The sequence below is a fragment of the Fusarium venenatum genome, assembly GCF_020744135.1.
Source record: "Fusarium venenatum strain MPI-CAGE-CH-0201 chromosome Unknown EDB82scaffold_1, whole genome shotgun sequence".
NCBI classification, from domain to species: Eukaryota; Fungi; Ascomycota; class Sordariomycetes; order Hypocreales; family Nectriaceae; genus Fusarium; species Fusarium venenatum.
This window is the reverse complement of record NW_027072129.1, coordinates 2,456,049-2,472,330: the sequence shown is the minus strand read 5'-3', so window position 1 is coordinate 2,472,330 and position 16,282 is coordinate 2,456,049. Positions and strand designations below refer to the sequence as shown.

General features: G+C 47.5%; 3 protein-coding genes across 3 annotated transcripts; 2 read left to right on the top strand and 1 right to left on the bottom strand.

Annotated features, from left to right (window-relative positions):
- Nucleotides 1-727: 727 nt before the first annotated feature.
- EDB82DRAFT_519606 (pectate lyase-domain-containing protein) lies at nucleotides 728-1,953 on the bottom strand (the record flags this gene model as incomplete). Its single annotated transcript, XM_025731613.1, has 4 exons — nucleotides 728-894; nucleotides 945-1,349; nucleotides 1,440-1,776; nucleotides 1,828-1,953. The coding sequence occupies 4 exons, from the start codon at nucleotides 1,951-1,953 to the stop codon at nucleotides 728-730; spliced, it is 1,035 nt and encodes a 344-aa protein (XP_025590620.1).
- Nucleotides 1,954-3,741: 1,788 nt separating this feature from the next.
- EDB82DRAFT_484130 (uncharacterized protein) lies at nucleotides 3,742-6,000 on the top strand. Its single transcript, XM_025731614.2, has 4 exons — nucleotides 3,742-4,693; nucleotides 4,758-5,108; nucleotides 5,158-5,500; nucleotides 5,557-6,000. The coding sequence occupies exons 1-4, from the start codon at nucleotides 4,227-4,229 to the stop codon at nucleotides 5,692-5,694; spliced, it is 1,299 nt and encodes a 432-aa protein (XP_025590621.1). The 5' UTR covers nucleotides 3,742-4,226; the 3' UTR covers nucleotides 5,695-6,000.
- A 3,761-nt stretch (nucleotides 6,001-9,761) lies between these two features.
- EDB82DRAFT_470355 (uncharacterized protein) lies at nucleotides 9,762-12,998 on the top strand (the record flags this gene model as incomplete). Its single annotated transcript, XM_065607944.1, has 5 exons — nucleotides 9,762-10,205; nucleotides 10,340-10,434; nucleotides 10,485-11,556; nucleotides 11,634-11,747; nucleotides 11,928-12,998. The coding sequence occupies 5 exons, from the start codon at nucleotides 9,762-9,764 to the stop codon at nucleotides 12,996-12,998; spliced, it is 2,796 nt and encodes a 931-aa protein (XP_065465393.1).
- Between the last annotated feature and the right edge of the window lie 3,284 nt (nucleotides 12,999-16,282).

The window sequence follows — 16,282 nt, the reverse complement described above, 5'->3', positions numbered from 1 at the left end:
TGTTCATGTTCAGGTGCAGTTGGATAACGGTGTTGTAACATTGGGGTTGTGAGCACTGGGCCTTTTTCCGACTTGTACCCTTGCAGTGTACCTAAGTAAAAGGGAGGCAATGTGGAAGGACAACAAGACTGGATATCAACTGTCAGTTCCGTTTAATTGCACTGATAAACCGCAGTGCGGTCACTGATGATGATAACAGTCTGTCACTATGCTGGAGTACCGAGGTCCTGTATAGACATGCATCCACCTTGCCATCCGAGTATGAGAGGCCGTAGCGATCGTTCAATGTCATGTAAGTGGGAGAGTGCTATACTTCAATTACAACACATACAATTCAATGATTCGCATAGACAGGTAGGCCAATCAGTTCGGCTCGATTGAAAATAATGAGGATATGTGACCGTGCTGCTGAGCAAGACTCACTTTCTCGACTGACTTCAACCTGTCAAATGTCGATCCAAAGCTGGGGAACTCCTGAACAAAAATTTTGGAGACAAGAAATGGAACAGTAAATCCGAACTCGACCCTAAGGCTGTAGGGTTTATGCTCAGATACCTCCATAGCAGCCTCTTATGGTCTGCTGCCTTTACTGAAGGCCATCTTGGACCTGCAATATGTTAAACCAATAAACTTCCCCTGTTAAAAGGTAATACAAGATCTGGGTTCTACTGTAGTCGTACGCGTTTGATTCATCTAATCTACTCTACTCGATTTTGAAGAAGCCCATTCAGCAGGTCTCGGCAAAACTGTCGGCCTTACAAGAAGTACCATCAAGACCGCTGGACAGTTTCGTTGGCTCACTACCATCAGAATTACCTTCGAAGAGATCGCAATTCTTGCCCTCGTCTTGGCAAGCATTGGAGATGGTGCACGTATCGCCATAGTTGGTGTTGACTAGGACATCTGTCAGTTGTGGGGTAACAAAAAACAAGGGCATGACTTACTGCCGCAGAGAACGCCACCGTTGACGGCAGCGATATTCTCAATAACAACGTTTCGAGGACCACCGTTGTCCTTACAGTTGCCACAGGATCGGACAGGCTTACCATAGTCCTCAACATAAAAGTCGGAAATCTCAACTGTGCCGCGGTCGTTGAACTGGATGACCTTGTCGGCAGCATGGAAAGCGCCCCCGCCACGGATGATTGAAGTACCTGACCTTTGCTTCAAGCTAATGGCATCTTCACAGACATCCTCGAACCAAACGTTCTCGAGGGTGCATGTGCCCTTGCAGTGAACACCCTCGGCCTGGCCAGAGCAAATTATGACGTTGTGAAGAGTAGCGCCGTCTTCGAGGATGAACATGGCATCGGCCTCACTAGTTTTTTCTTGACCCCTACAGACGGCAACTTGCTGCTGTTAGTAGGATAGACAGAAAACCTTCACATCAAGGAACTTACGGGATCGATCGTACTAAGTCATGCCACCATCGAGCTCACCAGAGACAGGAATAGCAGTAGCAACGGCGGTGGCACCACTGGAGGCTGGAATGGGTCGCATGATACCTCCAGATCCAGACCCAGACCCAGACCCAGACCCAAACCCAGGCCCAGAACCGGTCTCAAGGGGCGCACTGGTAGGAGCCACAGTCGGGTCAGCGATGACAGTCTCGACAGGCTCTTCGGGAGCAGGGACAGTGGGAGGGAATGGAGTTGACACATCGTCACCGCTCTGGTTGTTGTCGCCCTCGATGGAAGGAGCTTGAGGAGGTGCAGGAAATCCTGGGAACCTGAAGGCGGGAAAGTCGAAATCAGTCTTCTCAACTGAGGCAACCTTCTTGGATGAGGAGTCAGGAATACATTAGCTATACCACTTGCTGGCCTCGACACAGGTTGATCCAGAAGGGCACTCCTTGTCCCCAGAATAGGCGCTGCCACCGCACTGGTTGTACACTTGCACTGCGGCAAACGCTGTGCCGAAGTTGGCAATCGTCAAAACAGTAGAGGTTCGCATATTGAAAGGTGTAAGTTGAACGAGAGTATAAGAATAAAAACTAGTGAATTTTGGGCCTGCCCGTAACTACCAGAGGGTAATGTGAAAGAAAATGCAAATGTCAAGAGAAGTTAAATCATGATGACCTCGACCACTATATTCCTTATATAAATGTGCCCAACATGCGATGTTCCTATCCCTCAACCTCCAGGTACAAGCATATTAACCCTGGGCAAGAGGCTAATGGCAGGAACCGAAGAAGTGACCATCAAAACGATGGCATGTCTGTTGCTGAAACCTGGGCTTGGGTGCTTCTGGCCGCATATAGTGAAGCCTTGGCCCAAGTCTATTTGAAGGGTCTGATAACCGAGATGCTTGGATTGGCGGTGCTTGCGAAAACGTATAGGTGATAGATTGCTAGGGATGATTGACATCCAGTTCCCTTTGAGGCCAACTGCATAATGGGAACAAGTGACCGGGAGGTCGCTTGTAAGATGGAAGAAGGCGCAGAAGCCAAGCAACAGTGTTAGTGGTTTCATCTGAAATGGGGAAACGGAGATGAGGATCAAGTAGTAATCTCCTTTATGCGTGACTGGATCCTTGAGTGAACGTAATAGATGAAGAACTTTTGGAAATCCTGCAGACTTGGACAGTAAAGGATCAGAGTCTGTTTATGATACCTTCGATTATCTACTAAGATAAATAGGTACTACCTGAAGTATTGCTAGTAAATGATTGCCTCAGTCCCTTAGTCAGTAGACGGGTGGTTATATTCAGTGACCCACCAATCAAAGCTAAGAATTGAAGCAATGACTCGCCCTTTCTGATGAAGAGATCAGGCCAGTATGGCAGGAGTAAGGAGCCATGGCCTAAGACATGAAATGTTTTAGACCTTAGAGGTAAAGAATTCAGCCGGAAGAGGTCAGTAACGGCAAGGTGAACGAAGCAGAGCCAGTTCATCGAATCGCATTTGCATACTCAAACTTGTATTCCTGGCTGCGATCTCAAGGGTTTGCTAATCTGGGGAAGACTTGGGTCTGAGATGGATTAGTGCAACAGTAAAAGCATCGACCAAGTCGAATAGGAGTCATAAAGGCCTGTACGAGTTGGGGTATTAGAGAAAATGCTAGAGATTTGTGCGTTTTGCCAAGATGTCAACTACTCGGAATCACATCAGAGTTGGTGATAGCATCACGTATCCACTTTTTGTTCAATCATTGTGTGAAGCTTATTTGAAGATCATTCAACTTGACACAGCTTACATGGTGAAGACGCTGTGAATGTATTGGAACTTTGACGTGTAACATCATGTGACTTGCAGCTCACAATTTCGAGGTTGCTCCTTCCATGAGTTTCTCCTCCTCCTTCCCCTTTTCCTGGAATTCAAAGAGAGAGAGAGAGAGGACAGATGAAAGGGGGGGTTGCAATGATGACGCCACGGGTCTTCGAAAACTGGGGAAATCGAGCAGTTGAAGCAACGAATTCTGGCCAAAAAACCAACATTGAGATGCTCAAAATTCATGTTGAACACAATTACGAAAGAGACAAGCATATGGATTGTCACGAGAGCAATTGCCCAATATACAGAAGTCTGATGGGTTACACTACGATACGATGCGGCTGCGCTATTAACTCTTTTGAGATTGCTCTCCTTTTGGACACGAAGAGTTGGACCACTTTTTTAATTTAGATTGTGTCTGTCATTTCGAGAAAAGGTTATTCGTGGCAGGCAATAACTAAGGGGTTGTACAGTACAGATGGCTTCAAGACCAATTCCTACTTATCTTTCTGGTTGACTACATTTTGCTGCATTCCTTGTTTCTGGTCTCTTATCAATCATCATATCTCGCCTCCCGATGACGGTATCCCCAACCGTATCCCTCGTCCCGTATAAAAAAGCTACATGCTCTACTGTAAGGCGAGCCAAGTTTTAGAACCCCCCCAGATTTTTGCAGGGATCATCACCTCCCCAAGCCCAATCAGCTCTGGCATAAGGTCGAGACTCAAATCCTAGACCCGGTTTTTTTCGCGTCAACGTGGGACTGCTTCGGTAGCCGTAACCGTTTCTCCAGGTTAATAAGTTGCTGTACAAGACTCGACTGACTTCCATCCCCCGTCTTGTTTCCCAGCACGTACCTAAGGACAGACCTTACCTACCTACCTAGACACACTGGGGGCATCGCTTCTTGTTAATAAAGGCCTCTCTTCCCTCTTTCTCTCCCACAACCCGACAGTCCCACCCCCAACCAAGCCCGAAACCGCGTCATTCCCATTCATCTTCGTCAGCCGTAGCCATGTCGTCGCCCTCCGGATCATCTCAAGGCGGCAAGCGCAAGAGAAACTCTCTTCGCGTCGAATCCACAAACGACTTTGGTGAGAATGGCATTCAGACATCCTCGCGTGATGCTTCAGGCGAGGAGGGTGATACTACTGCTGCCGAGTCGGGACGTCTTCACGCCCGCGGCTCAGCTCCAATTCCTAAGAGGCAGCGCTCTAGCTCGAACCGTGATCACACCATTGACCCTGGTGAGCCTAGCGACACCACCGAAGCCAGCGTCGACATTGCTGAGCGAGTTGGTCGCAAAGGACGTCAAGCTTTGAAGGAGCTCGATGAAGAGGAGCAACGCAGAATCGAGGCTATGCCCCCTCCTCCCATTGGCAACCTACAAGATCCTGCTGGTGGCTACAAGACCAACCCTCCCCCTGTTGGACGACCTGTCCGTGTCTACGCTGATGGTGTCTTTGATCTCTTCCACTTGGGGTATGTTTTCTTTTTGAGTAGTCTGAATTGCGCAATCGAATCATGTGTGCTAACAGCTTCCTAGTCATATGCGACAACTCGAGCAGGCCAAGAAGGCTTTCCCCGACACAACGCTGGTCGTCGGCGTCACAGGCGATCATGAAACACACAAGCGCAAGGGTTTGACTGTCATGTCTGCCGCTGAGCGTGCCGAGACCCTCCGTCACTGCAAATGGGTTGATGAGGTTATCGAAGACTGCCCATGGGTCGTCACTCCCGAGTTCCTCGACGCGAACAAGCTCGATTACGTTGCCCACGACGATCTCCCCTACGGTGCTGACGAAGGCGACGATATTTACCAGCCCATCAAGGCCGCTGGCAAGTTCCTTGTTACTCAGCGTACAGAGGGCGTCAGCACGACTGGCCTCATTACAAGGTAAGCCGACATTCCACCCTCGCTCCGATGGTTGTTCTAATATTTGTAGAATCGTGCGTGACTACGAGAAGTACATTGCTAGACAGTTCAAGCGCGGTACATCCCGTCAGGAACTTAACGTCAGCTGGTTGAAGAAGAACGAACTGGACCTCAAGCGTCACGTCCAGGACCTGCGAGAGAACATCACAAACAACTGGTCCACTACTGGCCAAGAACTCGGCCGCGAGCTGAAGCAGTTCTGGCCTGTCAGCCGTCCTCAAAGCCCTGCCCGGTTTAACAGCTCGGGTACCGCCGAGGGACTTCGTTCACCTACGACCCCGGGTACTTCTGGTACACCCAAGGAGTTTATCACTGGATACGCCCTCGGCCTTGTTGGTGGTGTTCGAGGATGGGTGAGTAACAAGAAAACCATGCCATCTTTGGTTCGGGTCGACTAACAACTATATAGATGACCAAGAGCCGAGTGAATGTCGCCGATAGCAGCCGAGGTCCCAGCGACGATGAGTCTGAAGAGAGCGATGCCCACGCCAAGTCGCCAAAGGAATCATCAGACACCCCTACTGCAGCGGCTTCCTCCAAGCTATAAACGGAGCCGTGTACATTTAACTACAAATGTGAGAGATAGGATAAAAACATGTCCCGATGGCAAAGGAGGCAGGGCCACCGTAAAAGAGACGGCAGGTGTTTTGTGCAATGGGCTTTGGATCATTACTTTAATCAGTATTCGGCTATGTCTTTAATAAAGGGCCGGTATACAAGGCGTTCCGGCTTCTGTTTATGTATCGAATGCTCTTGCGGCTACGGAGACGTGTTAGCACGCTACTGAGCCAGAGTTCTCTGTCCAGTACTACGTGTACGGCAGCGGGCAAAATAATGGAAGAGATTATGTCTTATTTGAACTCGATGATGTCCACATTGCGTTTCGTGTACTGATGTACTAGGCTGGCTGCCAATGTTTTGGAAGTCAACAGCAAAAACAAAAAAAAACACTTTGGGAAAACTTGACCTCAGATTCGATTAACGTCTCATCGTACGGTAACCTAGCTGGAGGCTCTGATGAGTGCGATCCCGAGCCCGAATCAGATTTCTCCAGGGTACTCAAGTTTCCGAAGGGCGCAAGCGCAGCATGTCACGATATGGGGGCGATCGCGCTTAGTTTGCGTTTAACTGAGCGGCTATGTCACATGTATAAGCATTAAAAGTATCTGGTATGGAAGTGAATGCTTATCTGAAGTAACGTTTCGTTGAAACAGCACCCCTCATACTCTATATGATAATCATGCCCGATTTGCAATAACAAGAGGACATCTAAATTTGGCGACCAAACAGTCAACAGGAGAATGTGACGGTGCATCGACAGCAAATACAGAAATCACCGAGAAAGAGAAAGGGACAGCAGATTAGAAGGAGTAAAGATGCAAATTGCATGGGCCATTGTATTCGTGGACTCTGATGTTTGAGTTTCTGGTCATAAAACAGAATTGTCGCGACAGGCTGAGATTCGAAGACACTACATCATATTCGTATATGTGTCCGAAAGAGGACGCAAGCTCCGGTAGATCTCATTGAAAATAAACTCAAATAAAAAATGGAAATAGATGATTCGTTGCTTGAGTAAAGTTGCGGTGTATGGAGGAATTGCAATAACAAAAGGTGAGTGGTACGCAATGGTAGCCAGATTGTAAGCAACTCCCGACGTGCAGATCTGCTACCCTTCCCAGAAAAGAACACATGCGAATCAGACCAGAGGTGCATTGGTGCTGGAAAGCTAGTCGTAAAAATGCCAATGTTGGTGACGATGTAAGTTCACGCATGGGGACGGGATACTAGCGAAGAGCTTGGCATCTGGAACCAAGACAAACATTCAACCAAGATTTGCATTTGGAAAAGCCGCTTCTTGTTGATGTTGCATTGGTCAGAAAGAGCCTCCAACGACAAAAATAGTCGGATCCCAAGCGCCGGAGGCTTTCCACTCTTGCACGCGATATGTGGTTACAGTGCTTTCGCAGGTCGCGTGGAGGGCATGAAAGAAGGAATATTCTCCGTGCGGGCCGAATCTTACAACATAGATAGTATCTTGGGTCTCATGAAGGCGAGGGTGAGGAGGAGGATCATTATCATGATCTACTAGATCCAATGCGATGGACAACACACAAAGAATATGCAGGCCTAATTTAGAAAGACTTGCACACGTCTATCGTGATGGTGTTGGCCTGATGCCATGTCCATTTCCAGCCAAAAGGCGGGGAGACGGTGGAACAACCAAAGGGAACGGTCCGACCCCGCATATTTTATTTTGAACGGCTTCCGACATGAAATCTTTAGAGAAGCGAAGCACTGACCTTTGTTGATTCAGATACTCATCTTCCAAAGGATCGTTGAACATAAAACACAAGGCATTATTGGAATCGTATGACTAAGTTGTGTATCAAAGAATGCCTCGTCTGAAATAAATTAATTCAGTAAGCTGTCGATCATTCAAGACTCGCCTGCTCAATACAGACACTTCCCTGGCTCTCATCGCACTGCAAGCGAACAGAGTTATGGACAAGGGTTTGACAGGCGCAGCTCCTGTATACCATATATAAAAATAGGTCATGTCAGGTCATCATGAAATACTAACCAATAAGCCTTCACGTGGCTGAGTCCTGGTGTGTCCCCTAAGGGATTTCTACTTGGTTGCTCTAGCGCCCGACAGGGCTGGGCTAATAACACCCCTGTACAAGCAAGACAGGGATTCAAATTGGCGCTACCAGGAGAACGGATCCAGTATAGATTCCAATTAACTATGAACAAGGAAGAAGGGAGCCAATTGCCTGAGAAAGCAGCACATTCTGTAAACTGTGCCATTGCTCATAGTTGAGATGATTCTCGGGCCAAGATATTGACCCATACCCTCAGGCTTCATGGTGGGTTAGAGCTAATTGCCAGTAACCCACTGGATAAGCACTTGTAAGATTGGACAAGGGAGCCTGGGAATAAACGTGGTTCAGCAAGGAGGAAGAAAATCCAAGTCATAACCGAACAAGACAGCATTATACATACCAAGACTACTCAATAATCAATTTTATTTCAGCTTAACAATACATTGCATGGCCTGCTTATTCAGTCAGCATATTATGTCCACCTATCACTATTGATAGCAGGTACTATCATGTCAGCTTCAGGGAGGGCTAGCATGTACAACATGGCAGGTACTATGAGTTGGTACCTGTCAGCGATGCAAGTTGCAAGTGCAAGTACAAAGCAGGCAAGGGGGACAGCCCAGTCGGCCGCCGTTCCTGCCCTCTAGGTACTTGGGTACAATCCAAGTTTAACACTCAGCCTCTTTGTATTGGATCTATTCCACTTCTATATCATCAATCCCTGTCGAGTATTGTGATGGGCCGTTGTCACGATCGCTTCTAAAACAGCCACCAACAGGCGCCTTGACGCCTTACCCGCACACGCTCATACTCGTGCCCACAATGTCTCAGTGCCCCTTGCAACAAACAAACCTCCACCCGATCAAGCTCCAAAATCCTACTCTATGGTACATACAGGACGAGAAATACATAGACACCCTAGCTCCGAGGTATGTAAAGATGTTTCAGTAGCTACGCCCCTTAGTTGCTTCCCTGCTTATAAGGCTTGCTTGAGCTTTAGTTGCAACTTTGTTGCCGGCACAGCTCTCTTTCTTACTGATCGTCGCCGCCATTGTGTCTTTCTTCACAAGGCATTGGGCAGCTGTATAAGCGCGACTTGTCTGGCCGTAGAACATCGGATCGGTCGGGAATGTTTTATGTAGCTGACATTGATACTCTCGTTTGGTACCGCACTGCACCAAACCTGGGCGCTAGTCGCTTGATCAGGTACCGTTCCTTGAAGGCTTAGATGGCGCTTGCGGCCCCGTCCCGCCACTTGTCGCATCACATCTCGACGAACAGGGAGCGGCAAGCATGCGACAAGGGTCAATGTGAAAGGGTGGCACATGGGCAGATAAACCAAACCAAACTAAACAATGGACGGACTGCATGGCCATTCGGGTTTGGTCTCGAGGCCATTCCATCCATGCTTGCTACAGCATCCCCAGACCCTCGAGTGCCTTGCATCATCCATCGTTGACTTGATGACTTCACAGAACACCTAATCTTGTCCACCTATGCATCAGGGCCCTGCGCCCCATGCTCAGCTCGCAGGGTTGTCCTCAATCTTGGGTCAATCACTTGAACCCTCCCCTGCAACCCCATCTCTATCCTTTTCTCAACTAACCATGCTCAGATCCAACTAGCAATGCCTCTCTTGGTTTCTATCTTAGCATCAGAGTAAATATCTCACTTACACCAAGCCCCGTCCTCGCATCCACATACATCCCTGCTCATCACTCGAGGCTAGCATCGCCTACGCTGTGTCCCCAGCCTTAGCCGTCCATACCCTTCCTTCATCTACTGATCTTGATAAAATTCTACGTCAACTCCCCCACTAATACTCCCACCTGCTGCTCTATACCCTCATCGCCCACCTTTATTACATGAGCCTAAAGCCTTCTGTCTGCCGGGAACTGCTCATCCGCATCTTGGGGGGCTGTGTCTTACTAAGTTTGGCTTGACCTACAACAATTCTCCGGACTCATTGCCTTTTTTAATTCGTGCTTCTATTTATCAACTACATGTCATGGCCAGTCTCAAGAATATCATGAATACCGAGGACGAGCCCGTCGATCCACGATCTGAGAGCCGTTCCGCTGACCTGACTTCAAGTTCACCCTCTGTCCACAGCTATGTTACATCCTTAAATTATCAGACACACTCCTCTTCTCATAACAACCCTCATGACCCATCAGGATCATCCAAGTCGTCTTCTGTTATTGATCACTCATCACCGACAACAACAACCGATCTCAACATGAACAACCGACGCCGCCGCAGCAACATGAGCATTGACTCTAATGAAACACCTTATGCTTCAGCCCAGCATGCTTCATCGTCAAACAGCCCTATGAGGCCCTTTCCCGCTACAGCGAGCGGCGAGTCGCATGTCAGGTTGACCCCAATTACCAGAAAGATTAGCAAGGCAAAGAAAGGTGTACTGGTTCATAATTGCGACCAGTGTCCCAAGGTAAATATCCTTTCCCAGTCTACAACCACGGCTTCCTAATCCAGCCAGACGTTCTCTAGAGCAGAACACTTGAGGTTCGTTCCTCCTCCGATCTTTATGGACATTTCTAACAGTTATGACCCAGACGGCATCAGCTCAGCCATTCACCTCCCGATTTGTATTGCCCCATCCGTGGTTGTAACAAGACCTTCCACCGCAAAGACCTTCTTGACCGACATGTTCAGAGACAGTAGGTTGAGCATATTGCATTACAACTTTTTCAATACTAACAAAGAACAGTGATCAAGATACCATGGATATTGCTGAACCAGAACGCCCTTCTATACAAGGCAGTTCAAGGACACATGCACTGTCCCCTGCGGAAGCTACACGACCTAAACCTATCGAAGCTTACAACGACCATCGAACATTGGCTCCTGTTAACAACAACTCCAATGTCCCTGGAGCTTGGCCATCAATGGTTTCTCCCCCCAACTTAAACCACAACTTCAAGACAGAGCCTAGTATAAACAGACAAGGTAGTTACACAGACAACTACGTGTTAGGCCCTGATCTATCAACATCATATAATAGTTTCATGCCGAACAATCCTGAGCAACCAAGAAGCATACCGGATATGCCGATATTGCCGACTCTACCAGAGAGTGCAACTCCGGACCTACACTGGCAAGATAGTTCCGCAACAACAAGCGCCTTCTCAACTCCTCCGAATAACACGAGAACTCACCAGTATCCTGCACCGGCTACGAACGGACCTTGGATAGACCCAGTGTCGGCTTACCAGAGCACTCCGAACGGTATACCAAGTATGGACCATGCCACATATCCTGGCTCATACACGTACACTCCGCCACAGGTCTACACTCCTGTTTTTAGCATGGGTCTCCCTTTACCTGGATATTCCGAAGACACTACTTTCAGTACTGTCGATCAAATTCCTACTTCTACAGTTCGTAGCGTGTCCCCTTTATTGGCTGTTCCTCAATCTGAGACCTTGTTAGCTGTTCCATCGCTACCAACTTCAAGCGGGGCTTTCGATCTGGCCAGCTGCAGCTCTGGGACTTCAGGAGGAAACGGCTTGCTAAGCACCCAAGACCTGATGCCACTTTCCCTTTCGTCTGCTGCTAGTGAAGCAATTCCAAGGTATCTCGAGGTCTATTGGGATCAAGTTCACCCCAGAAAGCCTATCATTCATAAGCACACATTCCAAGACGTCCCTGAAGAGGAGACAGAGCATAAACATGTGCTACAATGTGCTATGGCTGCATTGGCAACACAATTTATCCCCAACGCAGATGACCGCATGAAGGGGGCGGAGCTTCATGCCTATGCCTGGCAAAAGTCCAAAGTGGTGAGTTGAGAGAACAAAGACTCGCCCAGGCAACAATTGGCCGGTGCTGATACACTTAGTTTACACACTTTGAAAAGTGGTCAATACCAGTCCAGCAAACGATTGCACTATGCGAGTACTACGCACGCTTCCGCGGTAGAAAGTCACATTCGCACCAACCCTCTGCTCGGTTCACTTCACTCTATAACAGGGTTAGTTCTTCTTAAGTTTCTCCTTCTTTAAATCTTTCTTTCTATATTCTCTTATGATACCACTTTCTCTACTTTTCTGCATGTTTTTGTCCTTCTTTTTATATATCTGTCTTCTTCATACCTTTCGCTGTCTTTCATATCAACTACCTACATGCGAATACTCAGCTCAACTTCCGATAGGTCATTAGTGATCAACTCACTTCGGCTTCTCGTCCCTCCATCAGAGATGGGCACCAAGCTTGGATAGCATGGATTGCCACAGAATCAAGACGACGGTTATTGGCAGCCTGCTTCCTGCTCGATGTACATAGCTCTTGGTATCACGAACGCCAATACAGTTCTGTCATCGGTTTGGATTACTCTTCCCCGAGCACTCTCCCAATTCCGCTTACAGCTACAACGATAAAGGCTTGGGAAGCCCAAGATCTTCAATCATGGTCAAAATTACAGACGATAAGAGCTCCCAAAACCATTTCTAGCACGAACCTGGGGGTACTATCTGCTTCTGATATAGCATCTGGCCCAGATTTTGATGCGGCAGTTTTACTTGCCGTATACTCATTGTTCCTTCCACGGCGCCAGAGCCCACCACATATTAGTCTCGTGGAAGATGCAGCAAAGTTTCAGTTAAATATGTTTCCCATTTCAAAAATATCCCCTGAGTCGGCCATTGCCAGCACCTATCTGGCATTGCACCATACACCCCTATATTATCTGCTATCAGTATCTGGCAAGAGCTGGGTGTTTAACAAAAAGGTGACTGACTCGGACTTGTTTACGGAACATCAGAAGCTTGTTGAAAAATGGAGAATTTCAGGCACGGCTTCAATAGCAACAGTATTTGCTGCGCGGGCGTTGAAGATCTTCTTTAACATGCAGTGCTCGCCCAGCCAAGCAGAATGTAACAGAGGGGAGGGTTGTCAGACAAAGACAACACCCTTGTCCGACATATCAGATTATTGGGGCATATATGTCTGCGCTTTAATCTGTTGGGCTTTCGGTACAGCAGAGGAGCAAGACAAACCTAGAAAAGGCGTGACACAAAAAGCTACGAAGGAATGGATTCTAAGGGTTGCGTCTCAAGAGCCATCTGAGGTACAAACGCAAAGTGGCCGCAACGGGGCTCGAGGAGTTGTCGGTCTTGTTAGGCAAATGCTGTCGACCGAGTGTTTAGGAGGAGGGAACATTCTTTTTGCCGATGCCATAAACGTGTTGATACGACTAGAGGAGGAAATTGCTGGGAACTGTTGAGCTGGCTTGCGAAGATGGGGTATTGTTTGCGGCCGAATTTGGCTGGGCGCATCGCATTGCATTGCAACATTGGCGTGATAGAGATCGCATAGCGACTGGAGTTTGGCGGTCAAAACAACAGTGAAAACAGAGCGGACGCACATGTCATGGAGTAAGGTGTTGATTCTAGAGGACTGTATTTTGCCTCGGTTGCAGGCATTAGTCTATTGGTAGCATAACATCGTAAAGCGTTGTATACACGAATGCGTTGGTTGTTGTTTATGTTACTTATACCCACATTTTGATAAGATCTTGCATAGATGTAAAATAAAACTGTTGAATGTCTCAGAGAAAGACAAGATGAGACATGAAATTGCTGATATCAAATTGAACTATTAACCCAGTAACAATATTTTGCCAATGTGGTTTCGGAAGTCTCGGGTGTTTAATGCGGATCCAACTGGAGACGAATGTCTATCTATTCTTGTTTCTGTTCGTTTTGGTCAGAGATCAGACCAGACCATATCAGCTCCTCTGGAAAGAAGAGCTCGGATGGGGAAATAGGGGATGGCAAGAGAGTTAAAGTTAAGTGGCTTGTGGCTTGTGGCTTGTGGCTTGTGGCTTCTGGCTTCTGGCTTGTGGCTTGTGGCTTGTGGCTTGTGGCTTCTGGCTTGTGGCTTGTGGCTTGTGGCTTCTGACTTCTGACTTCTGACTTCTGACTTCTGACTTCTGGCTTCGTCTCAGCTCGAGACAGGGCCGGAGGAAGAAGAAAAAAACAGAGACAAGGGTCCGGTCAGTCTTAAATGAATATTATTTTTGGGCGCATTCCAGTGACGTCGAAATGAGCTGTCATACTTTTGTTGATACAGCAAGCAGAATGCCGGTTAAAAGACTAATTCGACTTGGAGAATAGATATACGTGTCAATTGCGGAGGTTAAAGTAGAGTAGAGCTTCGTACAGAAGAGAGTTAGTTAGTATGTTCAAGTGAGTGAGCGTATTGCAGGGTTCATAAGGATGTAGTTTTGATCACATGCAAAAGGCATCATGATATAGCCAAAAGAAGAAGCGGTGACAGAAAAACAACAGAAAATTAGCCATCGGTCTACTAACTAATATAGACATTAACCACCATGTCATTGTTGCATGCCCGTGTTGGAACGGTGATGGAAAATCATGCTTCTTCCATCGCTGGCTTACCTAGTCTTACTTGAGAGTCAGAAGTACTGTACTTGTACAGTACATGAGCCAAAGTTCCTTTTGTTAGCTTCTCGTACTTTTTCACACTCGCTCCAATAAACCTCAGTCTGAATCGACGATTTCAACACTGGATGCCTCTCGTCAGATAGTCCTAGATAAACAGATTATATATACCAAGACTTCCGATCTGGCAGGTTCCCGGACAATCGGCACCATGGGGGCCAAAAGAACAGGGCCAAGAAGTCAAGGGTCAGGAGGAGTTGCCTGTTGTGGAGGGGACGATCCAGTAGAGGGGAACGGACTTGAGTCCAGTGTAATACGATGAACTTCAAGACGAGGCATATATGTAGCCCTAGGGCGAGGTACTGGGCAAAAAGTGACTAGACTGGAAGCCAACAAATACTTGATAGTCGGTCTAACGTGCTATGAGGCTAAACAAGAACGGAAGAAGCGAATTCAATTCCATTCCGCCAGGCTAAATAAAAGTAAAAAACACGAGAGGTATTTTCTCCTTCTTCTGAATAAGAGGACAAAGAAAGAATGAAAGGTACAGCACCTGCTGGAACGGCTTTACGGCCTGTCCAGTTAGGTAGGTATAGCTGTCTCGGTAGACGGACGGATCCATAGTCCAGAATACGTGTCCAGTGACAGTCCCCTAGTCAGTCACGGCCAAATCGGCACGGGAAGATATGCCCCAACAAGCTATTCACGGGCTCTAAGTTAGTCTGGTCTGGGTCTGGTCTCGCCTGTGTTGGGCTGAAGTATAGGCAGAGGTAGAGGAGGTCAAGGCAAAGGAAGAAGCAAGAAGGAACAAGCGCCATGTCCGGGATTGGGAGTAAGATCATTGTATCTCTCCCTACCTACCTAATAATAAATGTTGTTACTTACTACCTTGTCTTATACTCGTAAATAAAACAAGGGCGGTTTCCTTTTTGCTCTTGACGTTCCGTCTTGTTTCTTTTTTTCTCTCCCTTGACCTTACCTAGATATTATTATCATTATTATGCGAGACATAAAGACGAGATTAACCCATTTGTTTACTCCATAGCCTGTTGCTCAAATTAGTATCATGGTTACTCCTGAGTCTCTAGGCCCCCCATTTTTGTTTAATTCAACCTCTTGTCTCGTCTCGTCTCGCCTATAACCGAGTTGGATTTAATTTGAATCGCAATTCTGTTACTACATTTTTATACTCTTTATTCCTCTTGCGAACGAGCTTGATCTCACCACTATTGATACCTTCCTAGTCAATACCTCCCTCATATTTGACTACCTGAACGATCGACCATTATACTTTTAACGACGACTTGTGTCAGCTCCTTCAAGGAACTTTACGCGTTCCTCGTCCCACCCACGCGCGCTGACATCGATAACGAGGCTTGGCCGTGGCTTGGCTTTTCGTCGCTCGTCAAAGGAACAAACCAATTTGGTATACGGTTCGATACGGGCAGTGCAATCACAATATATCATCGGGAAGCAAAGGGAAACAAAAGTACGAGCGAGAGTGCATATCGCATTTCAATATTCAACCAAGGGACCACGAGTACGACACGGCCACTTATACAGCCGCATTGAAAAAGGGGCCGAAAAAGGAGTTTCATCCATGCGAACAATCTAGAGCTGGATTACGCTTTTCCCGGAACGAATAAGACGACGCGAATAATAAGCCCAGTTTGAACCAACACAAACACAAACACATGCGACAATAACTTTGGGTCTGAGTTTATTACTGAGGGAATATTCTTTTGCATACTTCCCAAGATAGAAACTTTAACTGGACTCGCAGATATTAGGTGCTTGGGTATTTATTTATAATCTGTGCCTGGCCTGGTATTGATTGCTACGTCACTTCCCACCAATCCCATCACTCGATTCTGGGTACCGCCTTGGAGGAACGATATCTTCTGCAACGCAACAGATTACAGGGCATTTGGTGAACGTCATCACCTGGAAAGGAAATCAGCCTGAGCTGAGGCCGAGCCTGAGACACCACACCCACTCACCTGCAAGCCCGACGGGGATTGCTTTCAGGGCCACCAGCGCAGTAACCCCGCTGTCGATCGATCTATTACCTGTAACCCGACGGGGGAAGCTCCAGCTGTCCATC

Excerpts from the sequence above, each read along its gene's own strand:
- EDB82DRAFT_484130 (XM_025731614.2), top strand. The coding sequence starts at position 4,227 with ATGTCGTCGCCCTCCGGATCATCTCAAGGCGGCAAGCGCAAGAGAAAC. Across the intron at positions 5,109-5,157 it reads ACGACTGGCCTCATTACAAG|AATCGTGCGTGACTACGAGA; the intron begins GTAAGCCGACAT and ends TAATATTTGTAG. Across the intron at positions 5,501-5,556 it reads TTGGTGGTGTTCGAGGATGG|ATGACCAAGAGCCGAGTGAA; the intron begins GTGAGTAACAAG and ends ACAACTATATAG.